At 38.7% G+C, this 22,732-nt stretch overlaps 1 protein-coding gene across 1 annotated transcript in view; it reads right to left on the reverse strand.

Annotated features, from left to right (window-relative positions):
- The window catches only part of LOC127444282 (uncharacterized), a 58,453-nt gene that overhangs the window by 15,548 nt on the left and 20,173 nt on the right, over positions 1–22,732 (reverse strand). Inside the window, 16 exon segments of the mRNA XM_051703553.1 lie at positions 2,965–3,220; positions 5,123–5,331; positions 5,479–5,578; positions 5,671–5,854; positions 6,018–6,076; positions 6,174–6,237; positions 7,154–7,332; positions 7,476–7,616; positions 9,191–9,337; positions 9,652–9,720; positions 10,484–10,579; positions 10,674–10,748; positions 11,617–11,780; positions 11,862–12,051; positions 12,133–12,238; positions 12,332–12,391. Coding sequence (XP_051559513.1) covers positions 2,965–3,220; positions 5,123–5,331; positions 5,479–5,578; positions 5,671–5,854; positions 6,018–6,076; positions 6,174–6,237; positions 7,154–7,332; positions 7,476–7,616; positions 9,191–9,337; positions 9,652–9,720; positions 10,484–10,579; positions 10,674–10,748; positions 11,617–11,780; positions 11,862–12,051; positions 12,133–12,238; positions 12,332–12,391 — 2,099 coding nt within the window.

Below are 22,732 nucleotides of genomic sequence, written 5' to 3' on the forward strand. Positions count from 1 at the left end.
AATAAAATATTTAAAATATCAGTTCAATTACTGTACAAATATACATTTCTCATTTAGTTGGTAACACTTTATAATAACTTTCATTAATAAGTCATTAACAAACATTTTATAATGCTTTACAGATCAGTAGTTCACGTACTTTGAAATATGAAAATACATTAAAATGTTGCCCTAAAAGTATTTGGACAATTAAAAATGTATAGGCCTACATTTAATTGCATTAGAAACAAAATAGCAAAATGTCAAACCAAGTGGCATCTGCAAACAAATGATCATAGACCTTTTCTCAGAACGAACCTCTCTTTTTTGCAATTAACTTTAACAAATTGATCCCAGTGTCAGGTCATCACATCATGGACATGTTCCACTAACGTTTGACAACCAGAAAGTGTACAAATATATTTTGTCTACATTTTGAACAGTATGTACAGTGGATATAAAAAGTCTCCACACCCTTGTGAAAACTGAAGGTTTTTGAGATGTAAAAGATGAATCCAAGATGAATCATGTCAGATCTTTTTATACTTTTAATGTGATATTAAAACCAGCAAAATTCACGGAAATTATTATTTTTTTTATTTTTTATTTTAAACTTAAAATTACCTGGTGTGCACACTCTTTTATTATGAGGCAAGTGACTCTGTTTGGAATTAACCAATTACATTTAAACTCTTATTCAGAAGTAATTATAATCCTCCAGTCATCAATTAAGTGATGCTGATAAACGCTGAATAAAAATCAGATGTTTCTTATACAACATATATAATATATTATTTTTTTCTCCCCTTTTCTCCTCAATTTGGCATACCCAATTCCCAATGCGCTCTAAGTCCTTGTGGTGGTGTAGTGGCTCACCTCAATCTGGGTGGCGGAGGATGAATCTCAGTTGCCTCTGCGACCGTCAATCTGTGCATCTTATCACGTGGCTTGTTGAGCATGTTACTGTGGAGACATAGTGCGTGTGGAGGCTTCACGCTATTCTCTGCGGCATCCACACACAACTCACCACATGCCCCACCGAGAGCAAACCACATTATAACGACCACGAGGAGGTTAACCCAACGTGACTCTACCCACCCTAGCAACCGGGGCAATTTGGTTGCTTAGGAAACCTGGCTGGAGTCACTCAGCACGCCCTGGGATTCAAACTTGTGACTCCAGGGGTGGTAGTCAGTGTCTTTACTCGCTGAGCTACCCTGACAAAATCAGCTGTTTCTGTAGGATTTGGCACCTTCTTAATCGCATATTACTGATGAAGCAATGGTCCATAAAGAGCTTACAAAGGATAAGCTGGATCTCATTGTGAAGAGATAACAATCAGGAGAGGGGTAAAAAAGAATTTCCAAAACATTAGATGTGCCATGCCCATGGAACACCGTGAAGGACATCATCAGCAAGTGGATAAAATGGGACACCACAATGGCATTCCAAAGAACAGGGCGCCCATTAAAAATTGATGAAAAAACAAGAAGAAAACTTATCAGGTTGGCTGTCAAGAGGCCTACAGCAACATTAAAGGAGCTGCAAGAATATCTGGCAAGTACTGGTCACTCGCTGCATATGATAACAATATCCCGCATTCTTCACTTGTCTGGGCTATGGGGTAGCGTGGCAAGACAGAAGCCATTGTTTTATGGTCTAATGAAACCAAGATAGAACTTTTTGGCCATAATTTTAAAAGGTATGTTTGGCTCAAAAACATTACCCAAACAACACCATACCCACGGTGAAGAATGGTGGTGGAAGCATCATGCTATGGGGCTGCTTCTCTTCAGCTGGGGCTGGGGCACTAGTCAAGATAGAAGGAATCATGGCTAGTGCCAAATACCAGTCAATTTTGGGACAAAACCTGCAGGCCTCCATTAGAAAGCAGAAGATGAATAGGAATTTCATCTTTCAGCATGATAATGACCCCAAACACAAATCTAAGTCAACAAAGGAATGGCTTCAGAAGAAGAAGATCAAGGTTTTGGAATGGTCCAGTCAGAGCCCAGACCTAAATCCAATCGAAAACTGGGGTTGAGGGCTGTGCACAGGAGATCCCCTCACAGTTTGATCGATCTGGAGCTATTTTTTTTTTTTTTTTTTTGCAAGGACGAGTGGGTAAAAATGGACACATCAAGATGTGCTAAGTTGATAGACTCTTATTCAAAAAGACTGGCTACTATATTAAAAGCAAACGGTGCTTCAACCAAGTATTAGTTGAGGGGTGTGCACACTTATGGACAGGGCCGTAGCAAAGTATTCAGAGCCCCCTTACTGTATATTGCTCTGGGCCCCTTTCCTATTATAAAAAAATACAGTTTAGGATTTGATGTGGGGGCCCCCCTGAACCTGTGGGCCCCTAGAATCATTACCACCTTTCACCCCACTAGCTGCGGCCCTGCTTATGGAACCAGGTTATTGTAAGTTTTATTTTTATTTATTTTTCTCCTAAAAAGTTTACATTTGTTGTTCATTTGAATTTGGTTGAGTGCATTATCACATCAAAGTTTAATTTAACAAGAGTGTGTAGACTTTTTACATCCACTGTACTGTTTTAGAACCTTAAACTACACAAACATCTTTTTGTCAAATGTTTTGCTTGAAAGGCTTGTGCTTATTAATGCAACGCCATACAATTCTCAATGCTTTATAGCGTGACCATGTAAAGAATCCAAACTTCATGACATTTCCGTTTTCTTATTATTCACAGGCACGGTTTAGATAGAACAGCAGATCAAGAGGAGAGAGACAAGGGGATCGATCGGGAACATGACCCGAGCCGGACTCGAACCCGCGTCTGCCGCATGAGCACAGATCAATGCGTCAAAGCACTTCCACTGACTACGAGGAAATGTCTCTGCAAGGTTTCATTATTTTAAGGAACATTAACTAATTATCTTAATTGTTATTGAATAACTTGTTATTTAATTATTACTTAACAATCAGTTATTTAAATTGTCACCATTTCGTTTTTCATACTTAGTCTGCCATCATGATCGTTGTCTTCAGCGCGAAACCTCATAACCGAGACCTTCCCATCCCGGATGAATCCAACAAAGCTTCTTCCCGCTGACAGGTCCTGTATTTCTGATTTTGGAAACATGAAGCGTATACCACCATAATCCGCATGTTTGACATTATCAGGCTGTAACAAACCGAAACCCTCTCTGACCTGCGCTCCCCAATAACACAACATCCTCACAGTTCTCAGAATGAGTGGACTGAAGCACAAGCTCTCTCACAATAAATACAGCCTGAATCGAAAACGAGAGTGAAACAGCTGACTGAGACTTCCCACAAAACGAAAGTAACTGACACACATTTACAATGTTGTTATTCTTCCGCCCTCGCGTATGTTTTTGTGATTGTGAAACGCATGGATGTGGATGGTAATGATGACGTACAGCATGTGGAAAACGAAACCAAACTAGGCTATAAAGTAAACTTATCAACACGCACTGTGGTGTTGTAAAACAGTATTACTGTAAAGAAGGCTACGTGTATGGTTAAATGTACTGGCAAAGTACATTTATTGGTTATTATCTGAGTGAGGTGGACATACCTAATCACCTGTCTGCTAAGGTGTTCATATAGTATCAAGGAAATGCAAATGTATTTTTCAGAAGTCTCTGGATATTATATTGCAATTTCTCACATTTCATCAAATTTAGCAAATGTGCAATGTCAGGAACGTAGTTGACAGGTAAAGGATCACATAAGAAGGTAAACGATATCAGAAGAATTGACAAGAAAAATGTTTTATATGTATATTCAAATAAACATAAACAAAAATAGGTCAAGTGGTTATAAAGTGATACACTGGTACACATGCATTCTATCTTGGGTAATATGGTAATAAAAATAACAAAGTGGTTTAGTTCATAGATTTACTCTGCCAACTGTAGATTGCTCTCAAGAACAAAGAAATGGCAATTTAATAATAATAAAAATACAAATAAAAATTGAAAAAAAAAATTGAATAAGTATAGCATTAACATTGCATTTTCATTTACTAAAATTTGAGGTCTGTACTCTTAAGTCAAGCCATTTTTATTTGTATAGCGCTTTACACAACACACATTATTTCAAAGAAGCTTTACAGAAAATGATGCTTCTTTAATTGTACTTTAATTAAAATGATACTCTCTTTAATTCTGTAATATCTACATAAACCTACAAAAGTAATTCAGTAGTTTGCAACTAAATGGAATCCTGCATTGAGCATAGTGTAAACGTGTCCTGGGTGGAAGGGGCTCGAGGCTTGAGGCTTGACTCGAGCTCAAATACCCCCGAATGCCACTTAGAAGACTCAATGCCACGTAGAGGTAAGCAGCTGTTTATATACTCTTACTCTGGCAGTGTGATTGGTCGGATTAAATGACTTGATCCTCCCGAACCTTGTTAAATGAAACTCTATTTCGACAACTTTTAGCAAATATTTTCCCCTACCAGGGCAATAATGTAGGTAATCAATAATGACCATATATTTGCACATTTGTAACTGAAAGAGCTCAGGTTAACTTGGTTAATATTTATGCAACATTTCATAAAGAGATTCAGGCAACGACCACACTCATATTTTTCTCTATGTTTTGACCTTCTATCCACACAGAGAGTGCGTTTTTGTCTAGCGATAATACAGCTTCTCGAAAAAGCTATCCCAAGTGGATACATTTGAAAATGGCTTTTTTTACAACTAGGTTGTAGTTCAGACAGGAAAAACGATACTAAAAAACAATGATGTATTTTTTTTTGTCATGTGACGCAGTCATGTGATCCATTCAACCCAAAACAATCAAGATGGCGGCTCATGTTGTAGCGCCATTGTTGTGCCTGCTATCCACTTTGAAAGCACTGTTAAAGGTAAATGTTACTTTGTATAACCTTCACATTACATTCCTTAAAAGGCGACGGATAGTTACCCGGAACTGCTGTCTGGTGGTGACGAAACATGAGAAAAATTGCGTTTCAGACTGTACATAGAAATGACGCAGGCTAACACTTCTTACTTTTGTTTATTTCAAATGCGCAGTAAGGGGATTTAAGCGTTTTCAGACGTTTCAGTGTGGACGAGCCTCTAAGTGCAATCATCAACATATATTTTGGGGCCGGCTTATTCCTCGAGGAAATTTCACACCCGTCCGAAAACCTCACAGAAGTTGATAGCATGCATTAGCTTGTTGCGAAGTATGTCAGCATTGCTGTATTTGGGGAGATGCAATATGTCAAAACAGGTCTGGGCTTCTGGGAAACGGTCATCTGGCTCTGGAAGGTTCAACTGCACAATCTTCAGTGACCGCTTTGAGAGACCTCCGGCAGGAACACGGTCCGTTCCATACATGAAAACTAAACAAGCATGAATAGAGTGAGGATATATGGCAACAATCTAAAATTCCATAAAGGTGCAGGTTAGACTGATGCATTAGAAAACATAATTTCTTGTTTAAGTTTTCATTATTGTTACATATCTTCAGCCACCAAATTAAAACTTACGTAGAAATTTCTTCTTGTTCTCTTCAGACAACTCGAAGAAAACAGTCCAGAAATTCTTGATATGCTCATCAGAGGGAGAACAGTGTTCGTAGGTAGCACACTAAAATTAGTAATAGAAAGTTAGGTCCACTAAAAATACTTCTAGTAAATAAAACTTAAAATGCTTGCTACAAACTTTTTGTACTGTTTTACCTGGTGAAGGTCTTTCCACTTATATTCAGGTGAACCATGAAAAAGCTCCTTGAGTTCTTCAGGGTGGAACATTTTCAAGGCACTGAGAGGAAAACCTTTCGAAAAACCTCTTGAAAACTGCTCAAACTGATTCGTCACCGCCTTGTTGAAAACGAAGTCAACATGCAAATCCACATACTTCTGTCTGCAAAAGGACAAACACCTAGTGGCTTTACTTTGCAATTATAAAAATAAAGCAACTTTTTTATTTTCCTCTTTTTTTCTTGCATCTTTTCAAGTAAAATTAATTGTGAAGTAAATACTAAAATCAATAGGACATAAACACCGGCAGTGCAAACCATTACTACCTATTAATTTTGGTCACTGGAATCTGACTTCCATTTGGAATGAGTTCTTGACCTTTGACCTGAAAGAGATACATAATGCTAACATGTAATGTAACTATCCACAGCAAACAGCAGCTGTCTAGACTCTAAAAGAGTGAAATGTGAAAACTATATTACCGTGAAATCCAAAAAGAGCTCATCCACCACTTCCTCATCCTCCTCCAGAAGGTTTTTCAAACTTCTAATTTGGAATTAAAAAAATTATATTGAAATGGCTTGATGGAAAAACTGCTCTGAAATGCATTTTGAAACCCACAATGTATTTTAAACTGTTAATTTAAATGGTCAGTGCCTATTTCGTGCAGCAATAAGCCAAGAAAGGCTCTGCATAACTGTATTTAGGGGAGTGGTGGCTCAGCGGTTAAGGCTCTGGGTTGCTGATCAGAAGGTCAGGGGTTGGGCCCTTGAGCAAGGCCCTTGACCCTATCTGCTCCAGGGGTGCTGTATCATGACTGACCCTGCACTCTGACCCCAGTTTAGCTGGGATATGTGAATACTGTATATGTGCTAATGTGTGATAATTAAATTAAATACCATGGTTAAGAGGTGTTCTTGGGTACATTGCTTAAAACCGTACTTTGATAAAAGAAAGGAAAAAAGCTAGACGCAGTGCAACAAATAGAACTTAACGCAGGTGTCTTGAGGCGTGTTTTTAAAAAAAAAAAAGCATCTGCTTTGTGTCGGTCTCAATAAAGCTCATTTGGTATCTTTTGAGCACAGGTTTGGGAAAGAGGGGCATGGCTAATCCAACGGCTCAGCTTGTGGAAATCCTAATTCTTACAGCACCTTTAACTTGGCACAGTCTATAAAATTCGGCGCTCACGCGCAAGACGCTAGAAAAACAGAGGGGCGCGGTGTAACGGTCAAAGATAGTGCATGTTTACTTACAGTAGAAAAAAAACAAACATACACAAATGTGCATGTAAACATTACATACAAATATCTATGAATACTAATGGAATCATCCTGTAAAATGTGCGGTCACGTGTGTGCATTGATAGTCATTTTACAATGGCTTCGATTCAAACACAAATCAGTTGAGTAAAATTTAGTAGAATTAAGATTTTTTTTAAATGTGTAAAGAGTCACATGTTTACCTGGCCTCCACAGGGGACAGTTCCTCTAGATCACTGAGTGTGGGACTCAATTGGAGGAGTTTCTTGAACAACGCCAATGGGAAGTTAATGTTCATGTAATGATGGTTGTACAGTGCCATTCCACACATAATGCCGATGTAATAAAAATCTGTGACATCACAATTTTCTTTATGTATGCACTGAAAAGGCACAAGAATCATACATTAGCATGCTTCGACATAGGAGAAGCATTCTGTATGTGTGTGACTTATGACATATTGGGCAGTGCCACTACAACTGTGAACAAGGCATAAGGAATGTTTGGTGTAGCAGCAGTACATACATCAGGACTGAACCAAACCACTTTATTCTCACAGACTTCCAGTAGCTGTTTCTCCCATGTAAGAATAGACTGTGAAAGTAGGGAGAAAAACTCAGCAGATAAGCCCCTTTCATCGATGCCATTCTCACCAGCAAATTCCACCTGTACAGGGGACAGTTTCATTACAATAGCATAAACAAAATATGTTCAAGATACCGTAGGTAAAATCCCATATTGAATATTTTTAAAAAGGTCAACAACTCTGGGGTAATTCAATAAGAATGAATTGCGCCCACTGTTACGCCATTTATTTTTCACATGCTCTTTTAGAGGTTGTTAAGGCCAGTTCACACAAGGAATTACACAAATCAGGTTGTTGCGAAAACTCGCTTTAATTTTAATACTGATTGCGCCAGGCAAATAGCACTGACTTTTGTAAATATGATGCATATTGAGTATCTACTGTATATTGAGCCTAATTTACATCGAAAGATGTCGTGTTCGTGTTTGCACTGAAAAGAATGATGATGACTTAATCCATATGTTGTGTTTGTTTGTGCTAACGTCTTTTGTTTTTCACAACAATTATATTCAGAGTTAATTTTAAAAAAAATTAGATAGCCAATTGTTATATTGTTGAAAAGGTAGTAAAATAGTAAAATGCAATGAGAGAATTTGTTTCACTTAGATGCCAAACTGCAATAAGTCTAATTTGTATGAAAGTCACACTAATACACATAAATATAATAAACAGGAGTGTCTTTTTGTCACGTTTTTCCTTATTTCTTCCTGAAGCATACTGTAACAGGGGTAAAATGGGCAAGGAGGAGGCGGGAACTGGCTGAACAATCAAAATAGTGTTTAATGAAAATGTAAAAAGACATAAACATAAACACACGGCAGCTGCGTGTGGCTCTCTCTCTCTCGGCTCTCTCTCTCTCTTGATCAGGCTCGGCTCTATCCCTCTCCTCGGCTGATTAGCCCGATTGGGGGCCGGCCGTGCGCACTCACAGACGGGCCCCACCCTCCTCCTCGTCACACATACATATAACATAGACAATGACATATCGTAACTTACAGCATACTATCCCGATTCATACGAGCCCAAACACAACATAATATGTAGATCTTGAAATATCCCTCAAAGAGTGTACATGGAAAAATGATGCACAAAAGGGCGCTCAACATGTGTGTGTGTGTGTGTGTGTGTGTGAATGTGTGTATGCACATGTCCGAGGACTTTGTGTGTGCAAACACACATTCACATATGTTCTCATCTAAAGGATTGGGATGCTCCTGAACAATTAATATTTCTGTATTTTGTAGTCTAATCCATTAATTTCCAGTGGCCGGTCACTTTAGACCGGGAACACCAAAGGTGTAACAAAGTGAAATAAAACCAATCAAATTTTATGAAAATTATTTAAAAAAATAAAAAAATTAAAAAAATGCATGTGTTCAGATGCCCTGTGTGAACAAAGTCACACAGAATATTATTCAACTGGATGAAATAAACTACAGTTTTCCGAAAAAAAAAAAAATGGACAAAATCAGACAGTTTTGACCGGAATACAATATAAAGTGTTAATGTAAATTTTCATGGTGCTGTGCTATTTCAGCACTTTTAGTGTCAGGGTAAAATGGGTGGTTAGCGGACGCAAGTTTCTGTGCAGAAATACAGTGGCGCAACTGAATTTGCCCCTTTCTCTTTTAGTGCTATTTCTGTAAGATACTACCTTCAGTGGAAGGGAAAAAGAGTGGATGCCTTGTCTTAAATACTGAAGTGTGTCCTCCATCAATGATTGCCTGTTTATGTGCAACATGTTGCCATGGACAGAGAACATGATCCGGTCTATGTTTTGAATGTGTAGATCCTGCAAGTGCTAAAGAAAGTAAGAGCAAATCACTTTAAAAAGTGGTTACATCCAGTGTTAACTTAAGGTGCTATTTTTACTTGATCTAACCCTTAAAATTAATTTTGTTGGTGTAACCTAATGTATTCAGGTTGATTTAGTCATATCAAATAATATTTTTTGCCTTGAATAAAACCAGTTAATCAGATGAAGCAATTTTATTTAGGTTAGCCTATCTGCATTTTTTTTTTACAGTGTATGTTTGCTGGAAAAATTAGTATTTACATAACATTATTACATTAAAATTGGTACAATATATTAATTGAAAAATGTCTCTGACTTACTAAGAACATTCTCTGTTTAGATGCGGTGTCAGCCACAAAAGGGAAATTAACCAACATTTTCATATTTCCCTGAAAGAAAGAAATGCATGTTAGTGATATAAGATTGCTTATAGTTGTCTTGAATAAAAAGCTTAAAATATTTTCACATGAATCTTTTTAAAATATCCATATTTGTCATGTTCGCCATTGTAAAAAGTGGTAAGCTGCAACTGTTACTGAGCTATTTCTACCTGACCCTTCAAATTAGTTTTGTTGGTGTAATGTATTCAGGTTGATTCAGTGATTTTTTTTATTTTCTCCCCAATTTGGAATGCCCAATTTCCCAATGCACTCTAAGTCCTCGTGGTGGCGTAGTGACTCACCTCAATCCGGGTGGCGGAGGATGAATCTCAGTTGCCTCTGCGTCTGAGACCATCAACCCGTGCATCTTATCATGTGGCTTGTTGAGCGCGTTACTGCAGAGATGTATGGAGGTGGAGGCTTCACACTATTCTCTGCAGTATCCACGCAAACTCACCATGTGCCCCACCGAGAACGAACCACATTATAGTGACCATGAAGAGGTTACCCCATGTGACCCTACCCTCCCTAGCAACCAGGCCAATTTGGTTGTTTAGAAGACCTGGCTGGAGTCACTCAGCACACCCTGGATTCGAACTTGCGACTCAAGGGGTGGTAGTCAGCGTCTTTACTCACTGAGCTACCCAGGCCCCCGATTCAGTGATGTTAAATTATGTATATGGCAGCTCAAATCAAAATCAATTTAGCAAATCTTCTGGGGTTAGCATTTATTTTTTTCAGTGATGTTTACAGAAAAGTCTTTGATACCCACAACATAGTAATCTTTCAACTTCTGCAACACAATGATCCCTCCACTCTGATCAAGCCTCCAACTCATGTCAGTCAGGTCTTCATTGGTCACCTGCAGCTATTGATGTAAGAAAACATAATTCTGTGGTATTTTGTTTTTTCATCAGAAATTATTTTTGTGAGATAGCATTCAGTATTGTTTTGGTTCTGACCATGTCAAGAAGATCATTGATCTCATGAATGATGAAATCCTTGTTTGTGATGTCTTTGTGGGTACTGCAAAAGATCTTAACAACACAAAAACAAAAAGTATACACTGATGAGCCAAAACATTATGACCACCTACCTAATATGCTGTTAGTCCTTCGTGTGCTGCCAAAACAACACCGACCCATTGAGGTATGGACTTTACAAGACCCCTGAAAGTGTCCTGTGGTATCTGGCCTGCAAGATATTAGCAGCAGATCCTTTAAGTCCTGTAAGTTGCGAGGTGGATTCGCCGTGGATCGGACTTATAGGTCCAGCACATTCCACAGATGCTCAATCGGATTGAGATCTGGGGAATTTTGAGCCCAGGGAAACTCCATTCCTGAAAAATGTGTGCAGTGTGACAGGGCACATTATCCTGCTGAAAGAGGACACTGCCATCAGGGAATACCATTGCCATGAAGGGGTGTACCTGGTCTGCAACAATGTTTAGGTAGGTGACACGTGTCAAATTGATGTCAACATGAATGGGTTTCCCAGCAGAACATTGCCCAGAGCATCACACTTTCTCTACTGGCTTGTCGTCTTCCCACAGTGCATCCTTGTGTCATCACTTCCCAAGGTAAACGACACACACATACAAGGCCATTCACATGATTTAAAAGAAAACGGGACGCATCGGACCAGGCGACCTTCTTCCACTGCTCCAAGGTCCAGTTCCGATGCTCGTGTGCCCATTGTAGGTGCTTTTGATTGTTCGGTTACCATCTAATCTACCCAGAGCTTGATACGTGGCCTTGTTAGGAGATGATCAACGTTATTTGCGTCACCTGTGAGTGGTCATAATGTTTTGGCTCATCTGTGTATATTAAACTTCTATTATAAAGTTATGAAGTTACATGTGCTATCAATGATTTTTTCATGTGATGTAATGTGTAAGGGAGGCACCTTATAAAGCATCAGAAGGACCTGCAAAAAATTCTGCAGGTGTCTTGGAATGTCCTGGTTCATTTGACCAACAGCAATCCTGCCAATCAAGTTAGCAGATTCTTTGCGAAATAACTTCACCAAGCCTTTGAGATAGTCATCAGGGAGTTTGAACCAGTAATTCTCTGAAAATATAACAAAACATAAAAATACTACTAGACAAATAAAACAAATACATAAAGGTTGAAAAGGGATTCCAGTTTTACCTAACACCTTCAGAGCAGCAGGACTGAGTTGAAGGATTTTGGAGGCCAGTTCTTCAGTCAGTTTAGTTCTTTGTGGTTTCTGGAGAACTCTGATGAGTTCAGGGAGGAGAAGGTAAATTCTCAAAGCTTCAACACCAGCTGGATTTGTGTTCAGAGAAGGCAGCAGTGTACACTGAACCACCTTCAATACCTGAGGTACAAAAATGTAAGCTACATCTGTTCATAGACAATCTTAATATTTTTTGGAGATTTTAGATTAAACTTTACGTACCTTTGATATTACCCTTTCATTCTCTGATAACTTTACAAAAGACTGTTTGATCAGGTCAAAATCCAAACCACAGAGCTCCACAGATGTCTGGTAATGTTTATCACAACTAAAAAAATTGAAATTGGCAAAAAAAACATTGACTGCATTTTTTAAAGGAGAAAAGAAAAGGAGAAAATGCTAGACAAGTCTAAGTAATTACCTAGTTTTGAGAAAACTTCCATTCAGAGAGGCAGCAGATGAGAACACTTTGTTGATTTCACTGTAAATAATACAGTAATCCTCTTAAAAAAATTATATCCATTACCAATAAAGCTGTATTATTACATTTGTTTGTCACAACATTTGTACTTACACAGTAAAAATGTTTCTGTAAGATAACCTAAAATATCAAAATTAATCGGTTTTATTCAAGTCACGAATATATTAATTAACATGACTAAATCAACCAGACTACATTACCCTACACCAACAAAACATTATTACAAGAGTTCTAGAGTGTCAGGATCCTGTCATTTTATCAGTTAAGTTTATTGTTGTGACAGGATCCTGACACCCATGTTCTGTGTTTGTGTTTTTGTGTTCGGAGCATGGTGTCTGGGTCCTGACTCTTCAGCCTAGTTCGGTTTCTGTTCTGAGTCGGGATCTAGACACTCGTGCTCCCAAGTGTATGGCTTCGGGTTTCAGTTCAGTTCTCTTGTCATGTGCTCTTCTGTAAGTCTTGTGTCTTGTGTGAGTGCACATGGCTGTGTTTGTTTCTTTATCGCCATGTGCAATCATGTCTGGTTGGTCTTGTTTGTCAGCATATGGCTTTGTGTTTGTTCTGCCATGTGCTTCCCTGACTCCACCTCCTTGTTCCCTCATCACTCTCCCTCGCTGAGTCCTTGTTATGTTAATTAGTTTCACCTGCTCCTCATGTGCCTTCCTGCCTATATATTGTGCCCTCTTCGCTAATGTCTCTGCCAGATTGTTTTGTGAGTTTGCCAGGCTGTGTTCCAGTCGGTTCTTTTACTCATGTAAACATAAAAGTGCTATTTCAAAGTCTGTTAAAAGTGTATTACTGCTGCCAGTTGGTGGCGCTATGACCGTGATCCATAATAGCCACATCCATGAAATCAGCCCTCATTACCAAACATACAGCTGAATTTTCATGAAAATCACAATGCACACAGAAGATATAAGAAACTTCCTGTTTCCCATTTTTCACCATAAATGTATTGCTTCACCATGGCGACACCGTTCAAAATATCAAAAATCCATTCACAATTTAGCATCTACAATGTCTTGGCATGATGTTGCACAAATTTGGTGCTAGTCACATGAATCCCCTAGGAGGATTATTTAAAAGTTCAGAGCGATTTTCAGAAAATCCAAAATGGCTGACTTCCTGTTGGGCGAGCTAATGACTGTAAGTATGAAAGTTGTTTGGCTTGATGAGTGTCATTTTTAATTGTGTTTTTGTTCATGTTTTCAGGTCTTTTATTTTGAAATTAGTTCACTTCCTAGTCTAGTCATGTGATTATTCTGTTTCCCTCTTGTTCATGTGCCTTGTTCTCATTGTTTTTGTTATCTTGTTATTAGTTTAGTCTTGTTATTGGTTCATGTTTCATTGTCTTGTTATCAGTTTTGTATTTTCATTGGTCGTCTTGTATCTTGTTTACCTAGTCTGTGTATTTATAGCCCTCAAGTCCTTTGTCAAGTATTGTTGGTGTAATGTTGTGTTGTTCATTCTATTAGTCAAGTTAAGTCAAGTCATTGTTCATAGTCAAATTTAGGTTCTGTTTAATATTCTGTTTTGTTTTCACTTAGGATTAAAGTTTTTGGATTTATTGCACTGTCTAAACAAAACTGCACTTGTGTTCTCTCTTCATCCTCATCCATTCCTGTCTTCAGCCTGTCCTGCCTTGCCCGAACATTACAGTGAGACTATATATGTACCAATTTTGGTGACTGTATGTGAAAATGGGGGTGCTAGAGAGCCCCCTTACATGCCCATTTTCAAGGGGGTGCTACAGAGCCCCCCCCCCCTGCACCCCCATCCCCCGCAACTTTGCCCAGCCCTAATGGCCGACGACTCTGTGTGTGCAAAATTTCAAGAGTTTTCACGCATGTTATGTACCCCAAAAGTACCAAAAACCTTGAAAAGAATAATAATAACAAATATAGCTGCAAGCAGCGATGGCGGGCCCAAGCACCATGGGTCCATTTCCACTCGCTGGCTTTCGGAAAATCATACATGATGGACACAGCAACAACTCAACATTAATGTAAACTTTGACCCTAATCATACAATGTGTAATAGATATATGCCACCATTCTAGTTTGACTACAACTTCATGTAATTTAACCGTTGCATCACAACACTATTAAAGCTATCAAGCATCCCTTCAAAATTTTCCATCAGCAGTGTCTAAACAATTTTTAAGCGATTTGGGTAAATGTAAGAGGACTATTTCAAAGTCTGTTGTAAGTGCCACACTTTCTGCTGCCAGTTGGTGATGCTATAACCGTGACCCACAATAGCCACATCCATGTGATTAGCCCCCAAGAAAAAATGTACAACTCAATTTTGATCTAAATCACACAATGCACGCAGAAGATACGAGACACTTCCTTTTTCCCTATTTTTGCCATTAATTTAGTGCATCGCCATGGCAACACCGTTCGATACTTAAAGGTGCAATATGTAACAATTTTCATGTAATATTCACCCTTTTTCTGCCAATGTGTGAACGGCTTGTAACGCAACTTAAAAAAATTAGCCCATTCCGGACTTCCTAGGTTGCCTATTAAAGCCTGTAGACTGATTTTCATGCGAAGGGAGCAGGTCGCTTTTGCCGGGAAAATCCAAAGGATGTGACATTTATGTGTGCTCCTGTGAGGCTTACCTCAGACAGTAATAGATTCTCTTCCGCTGTTCAATAGCGACAACAATCTGCAACACTAGGTAACGTTAACTTAGAGATGGAATCCAGCAAACGGCCAGCTCCCAGCACAAAACCGACTCCTACACAAACTCAAAGCCAAAAAAAAAACAAAAAACAGAAAAAAACATTTATCTTCTGAATCCAGTCTAGCTAAGCAGGAACGTGATCGTGGTCGAGCAAAAACTAGAGTGAACATCGGCAGGGCATTTGATTCCTGGAGGGAACTTCGTTCGGTTTTGGGGATCAAAACCGACCATGAATTGGCGTTCTTCTTATTGGACATGTAAGCTTACATAACTGCAAAGCATGTGAAATAAATGCATTTTATTGTTGCATTTTTTCTCTGTTCACTATCAAAATAAATGAAGTACATTAACTTTGAGTCTGCATTCGTTATTCATACGCACAACTGTTTAAATAGCCTCTTAATTAATGTTGGGCAAATGAGGGCATAAATTAGGTTAAGATACTACATGTCCGCCCATAGAATAATTATTAAAAGTAAAAAATTACCAACTGGTTGCCAAAAAACAACTATTGATCCACGACGTTGCAAGGAATCCAGGAATTTCACTTTTCCAGTTGTCACAATGTAATCAGTTACATTGCCACAATGAAAGTTTGGTCATTAAATTATGGTGCAGTTAGGAAATGGCCATGTAATTTGGCTAGCTGGGATTACAAAATGACTGAATTTGCTGTGGCCTTTCTCAAATTTTGTGATGCAGTTTGCTGCATTTTATGGGGTTGTTTTGCAGTGAAAACTCACAAATCATCATTATATACCTCTGTAATTGTGTTAATTACATTGTAAATGGAATGACATGTAAATATTTTAGTGCATAATAACTGAATATGCAGTTAGCAACCAAAAAAATAAAAAAATAAATGCACACAAAAATACCATACATTTAGGTGAAACCTGTGGGAATTGGAAGACACTAAGTTATTTTTGTATTAACATTTTCTGCCTCAGAGAATGTTAGAAAACTTATCTAAGGTTAAAATAGACCTACAATAAATCTGTAAACTAAAAACACAAATGAGGTTTCAATAATTTGGCCTGTTGCCATTATTACATTGTCTGATATTTAAATCCGGTATATGACCATACACGGACAAATACAATTAGAGTGCCTATATTTGAGCATTTATGTACTCCTTTAAATTCCAAAAGAGTTTCAAAAAACATTATGAAAATTTTAATTTTTGTCATATTGTCATATTCTGTATATTGCATATATCTATATAATTTACATTTTTATATCAGTAAAAACATTTATGAACATTTAATTTCAGCATACAAGTGTTCAGCATATATTGCCATTTTCAGATTCGTAGCCTACTGTATTAATAGCACTTCAAATTCTAATCACATTTTATTACACAACTAATGGGGATTTTAAGTGAATGTTAGGGATTCTTTTGTCATTAAAATTTTTTATTGATTACATACATTAAAAAAATACAAAATTAGGACAAACAGAGCATAAATACATGGAATCATTTATATCCCTATGTCCTGAAGGTGTGTTACTCTACAAAATAAACTCTAGCCGCTAGGTGGAACCAGCACAAAAAGAGTGTGCCCTTTCCTCAAACAGCCAAATGAATGTTCAGTGAGCCGGTCCACTCGGCATCATGAGTACAAGAAGAAGACTAACTCACTCCATTGACTTTATAAAGGACATCGCTTGCTGTGGGCATGTGAATGTTTTACGGCCATCCTTAGCATCTATTCTCAATTTGGCGACCTTCCATTGATGTAAATGTTTCTTGAATTCCTTGAATCGATCACGATTCTCTCTTGTTGAATTCACAAAGTCTGAGAGCAAGAAAATGCTGTGGTTCTTCCAAGAAAGCCTTCCTTTACTCCTCACCTCGTGTAACACAAGATCTTTATCGGATGATCTCAGAAATTTGGCCAGAATTGATCGGGGTCTGTCTCCCTCCGCGGGTTGCCGAGCAGGAACCCTGTGAGCTCGCTCGATTTCCATCTTATGGCCTGCTATGTCGAACAGATTCGGAAGGAACCCATCCATCGCCCTCAGGAATTCCGACGATACAGATGATTCCACCGGCTACGGTTCTCTATGTCATCCAACTTCTCCCAGACACGCTCCAAATCCACCTTGGTCGCTAGCGGATTAGTAGATAATTCCCTCTCAGATGACTCCAGGTAATCAATCCGTTTCTCGACATCCCCCACTCTTGTAACCACATCAGTGAACTTCACCTCCATGGCAGTCATCGATCGACGTATCACAGCAAGATCCTTCAAGTCAGCAACGACCTTCGTTAGCATTGCCAACATGTTCAGCATCACTCGCCGCATTTCCTGCACTTCCCCGTCTAAATCAACTCCCAGGCTCGTGGTCTGCTCGGGGGCACCAGCTTGAGCATGTAAGTGTCTTTTAATGTCTCCAGAACCCGAGGATTTTGAATTCTTTGACATACTGTCCTCCTAGAACAGTTATGGAACAGAGTGTATCGAATCTCACGGGTTTATGTCATTAAAAGTGTTAAATCTAGCAAAGTGCACGGAGCTCGCCGTTCACACATCCGATCCTCACATGGCATCGCGTGACTCTCACACAATGTTAGGGATTCTTTGTATAAATGCATGTTTTTGTGTCTCATTCACAGCACGCAGCTGTGATGTGTGTGTGCTGTCTGTGGTCCAGCGAAAGTTTAGAAGGATTTTGATAGTGAATGCACAACGTTGAGGAGACGCTTACCAGGGGCGGATCTAGAAATGTTTTCATGGGGTGGCAAGGGGGTGGCATGCAGACTATGAGGAGTGGCAACACCAAAGCAAGCGCCTATGTGTAGTCCTTATGGATTAAGGTACCAAGCTTCATTGCAACAAGTACTAGTTCATTAATTGGAGTCACTATTAAATTATAAATAGCCATTAATTTGCGATACAACTGCATTTCCACAGGAACCACATAGTAACCATTTTGCTACTGATTTGCCAACAACAACAACAAAAAAATCTCCAGAGTACCAAAACATTGTCTATTAAACACATCAACAAATTCTAAATTCTTAGCTTGACATTAAACTGGCAATCTGGAATAAACTTCACATTATTCAGGCCAAATTATTTTATTTTGTTAAGTGTAACCATGGGTGGAAAGTGCATGCATACCCAATGTTATTCTACTGATAAAATCCTGTAGACCTATCAACTTGTAACAGCTAGAATAAGCCATTTGAAAGGGAACATTTACACAAATTTAGTTCTAAAGAAAAATAAACTCTAGGAAAACTGTACTTTGGGTGGCAGTGCTGCGAAACTCATGAATATTAATTATTTTATCCACAATAAGAGATTCTTTTAAATCACCTATTTTGATAAACAGTCATTCTTAATGACCAGTTCAATCACTCAAATAAATATTTCACATAATATAGTAATTTCATCTCTACATCTGCCACTATCAGCCTTGGGATTTTGTTAGTCTGTAGATGAACACATAGATCAGCAATTTAATCAAGAACATGACTGATTGGTCTAGTGGTTAATTTTTGTGTCTAGTTTTTAGAGGTTCTGGTTTCTAATTCACCCAAAAGATTGAATTTGTATATCAGTGGATGGGTGTTACACTTTAAAAATAAAATGCAATAAAAGATGCAGAAGACGAGAGTAGCGGACACACAGACACATTCATTGACTGTCCTGTATTTGAAAAAACAGCCAACTCCAAAGTTCAGACAGCAACAACCACAAACTCTCCACCCCAGCAGTGGGAATCTGCGCGAGAGCATCGGTGACCAAGATGGCACAGCTCACGAACACCCGTCTCCCATCACACAACCCAGCCATGAAACACTCAGTTTATATGGAAAGAAACACTGCGTGCCGGTGCTCCCCATAAACAATCAGCTCACCTGGTTACCCCACACCTGAGAGCGATTAAGAGAGAGGGAGAGAAAGAGAAAACACATGCTCTACATACACACAAACAATATGGCCCAGAAGGCCATCACAATGGGGGACATATTTTGCTTTTCTATTTCCCAGAAAAGAGCGTGAGCTGTAGAAAAAACTGCTGACAATAAACGACACTGATAACAGCCACAACGAACATTTATCATAAAATTCTAAATAACACATTACAGCGCTGGATCGCCAATCAAAACATACACAGATCAGATATAGAAACTTCTACACAAGAACTGGAGCTGTTTCATCTGGATTATACACATACCTGACGAAAGCTATTTCAGAAAGTGAAATAGACTTGAAAAAATAAAAATACAAAACGTTGAAATTAATCTTTTACCTATTTTTTCTCCAAGTATTTGTCCATATTGTCATATTGTTGTTGTTGTTGAGGAAATAACCCCAAACACTGCACATGCGCTGCAGCAGCAAGTACGCGATTGGCTGCTGCTGTTACCCATCACGCCATTGGCCGCTTCATTGACCTATCACGCAATTGACCACTGATATACATGAATGAGTTTGACATGAATAAACCCCTACACAATGTCAACATCTTACATTTATATTTTATACATTTGTATACTTATACTGGGGTGGCAATGCCTTTTCTTAGAGTGGCATTTGCCACTGTTTACCACCCCAGTAGATCCACCCCTGACGCTTACACTGTTACTATGGAGATGATACAAACGGTAGCTGTGCATTTGGATATGTTGCAACTGCTTCAGGCTTTTCAAGCATTTGTTTTGCCACTGTCAAACATGAAGGAAAGCAATTGGATTCCCTCAGATTTACGTTTTTTGTGGGTAATTTGCGGGAATTATAAAAAAATGGCACACTACCGCAAATAATGCAGAGATTTGTTGAATTTGCAAGATCGCAAAATCGGTCATAGGGATCCCTCTTTCATCAACTTCTCACACGTGCAGTCTGTTATGTATAGTCTAAGTATGTGTAACGACATATAAAGTTAAAGATCAGTTTAAGATGGCTAGCAAAATAACAACAGCATGCTCATGATATACGGCATTTGAAGTCACACAGCAATGATGAGCGCTAGTAAAATCAAATCAAATCACGTTTATTTATAAAGCGCATTTAAAATCAACCATGGTTGACCAAAGTGCTGTACAGTGGCATCACAGGCAAGACAGTACAACAGAAATAAAACATAGGTAGTAGGGCTATTTCACAGCTTAAACATGATTTAAGGTAAATTAAAAGCTAATGAAAATAAGAAAGTTTTAAGCAACAATTTAAAAACAGATAGAGAGGGGGCAGTCCTAAGGTAATCCGGTAAGCTGTTCCACAGTTTGGGGCCAGTGATACAAAAAACACGATCACCTCTATGCTTCATCCTGGATCTAGGAACAGACAGAAGTCCATGATCTCCGGATCTGAGTGATCTGGTTGGGTTATGCGGATGACCCAAAATCACAGAGATAATGGGGTGCCTGATTGTTTATAGACAAATGTTAAAATCTTAAAATCAATTCGAAATCTGATAGGCAACCAGTGCAAGGAGATCAGGATGGGAATGATGTGTTCCTGTTTACGACTGCCCGTTAAAAGTCGTGCTGCAGCATTTTGGACCATCTGCAAACAGGATAGAGCTGATTGTTGCAGGCCAGAGTACAGAGATTTACAGTAATCCAAGCGTGAAGAAATAAAAGCAAGGTTTTGTTTTAGCTAGGCGACGTAGGTGGAAAAAACTCGATCTAACCACTTCGTTAATTTGTTGGTCGAGTAAAAGATTAAATGGTCTGCTTTGATAAAAATTTATTCTTGATGATCAATTTAAGTTCTAAAATAAATATTAAACATAATAAATTTGATAACTTCATCTCTATGTGTGCTATTGTCGGTCATGAGATATTGTAAGACAGTGGAGAAGTACATCAATCAGCTCCAGTAAAAGGAGTCTGACTGGGTGTTCTAGTGGTAATTAATTCACCCGTGCATAAGATGCTTTGGGTTCTAATCCGCCCACATGAAACTTTATATTTTAATTAACAAAGATTGCATCTGCACCTCAGTGGCTATATATGTTTTTTTTTTTTTTCTCCCAATTTGGAATGCCCAATTCCCAATGTGCTTCCAAGTCCTTGTGGTCGCGTAGTGATTCACCTCAGTCCGGGTGGCGGAGGACGAATCCCAGTTGCCTCCACGTCTGAGACCATCAACCCACGCATCTTATCACGTGGCTTGTTGAGCGTGTTGCCACGGAGACATAGCACGTGTGGAGGCTTCACGCCATCCACCGCGGCAACCACGCTCAACTCACCACACGCCCCACCGAGAACGAACCACATTATAGCGACCACGAGGAGTTTACCCCATGTGACTCTACCCTCCCTAGCAACCGGGCCAATTTGGTTGCTTAGGAGACCTGGCTGGAGTCACTCAGTGTGCCCTGGGATTTGAACAAGCGAGCTAGTGAACTCCAGGGGTAGTAACCAGTGTATTTTACCACTGAGCTACCCAGGCCTCCAGTGGATGTATATCTTGAGTGGGGACACATTTGTTTGCATTTTTCTATGGGAGTCGACTGGAAAAGAGCACAAACTGCAGAACTCACAGCAACGAGGAGCGCTCGCCGCCCATTCTCGATTCCTCAAGTACATCACTGTGGCATATATGTTGCTATCTTCTTAATACTGTATAATTAACGCTTATGTTGTTTAAAATTAAAAGCAGTTCATGAGCATGCCCCTGTTATTTTGCTAGCCATCTTAAATGAATTTTTAACTTTATATGTCGTTCTTTTGATAAACGTAGTTAACTGATGAACGTAGTTACACATACTTAGACTATACATAACGTTCGAAAGAGCGATCCCTTCTAGACGTGACCTGCAAAATCCTGGAGGGACTGAGAAGAGGTATTTTGGGAATCCTAAAACAAAGGAGCTTGGCTGCCCTCTATTGGACATTGCTGGTACTGCGACTGAACAAGTTAATTGCCACTCAGAACTAGGTTAGACATATGGCTTTGATTTTCTAGTATTTTTACATTTCAGTTAATATTTGTATTATATTTTATTTATATAAAAAAATAAAAGGTTTGTGCAGTACATTTTCATTACAATAAACTTAGACTTCTATAGCTTTTTTATTTAACTTTAAACTGCTTTCACTTGCACAATAAATTGCCATGGCAACAGTATTTAAAATATCAAATATCCCTTTACAATTTTACATCAGCAGTGTCTTGACATTATTCTAAAGAATTTTGAAGAAGTTCATGTAAATACAAGAGGGCTATTTCAAAGTTTGATCAAATTGCCTTACTTCCTGGTGCCAGTTGATGGTTCATCAATATCATACAATGCACACAGAAGATATAAGGAACTTCCTGTTTCAAATTTGTGCCCTTAATTTATTGCATTGCCATGGCAACACCGTTCAATATATCAAAAATCAGTTCGCAATTTAGCATCTTCAATGTTTTGGCATAATATTGCCTAAGTTTGTTGCCAGTCACATGAATCCCCTAGGAGGAGTATTCAAAAGTTCAGTTTTGTCAAAATGTGGCACTACAGAGCTCCCCAACCATGCCCATGTGTTAACTTTTGCCCAGGCCTAATGGCCGACAATGTGTGTGCAAAATATCATGAAAATTAAAGTATGCCAAGTACCTCAAAAACATGTGAATATAAATAAAAAGAAATAATGACATTTAATGCGTTGCCATGGCAACACTATTTAAGATATCAAGCATC

The sequence above is a fragment of the Myxocyprinus asiaticus genome, chromosome 7 (genome assembly GCF_019703515.2).
Source record: "Myxocyprinus asiaticus isolate MX2 ecotype Aquarium Trade chromosome 7, UBuf_Myxa_2, whole genome shotgun sequence".
Taxonomy (NCBI): domain Eukaryota; kingdom Metazoa; phylum Chordata; class Actinopteri; order Cypriniformes; family Catostomidae; genus Myxocyprinus; species Myxocyprinus asiaticus.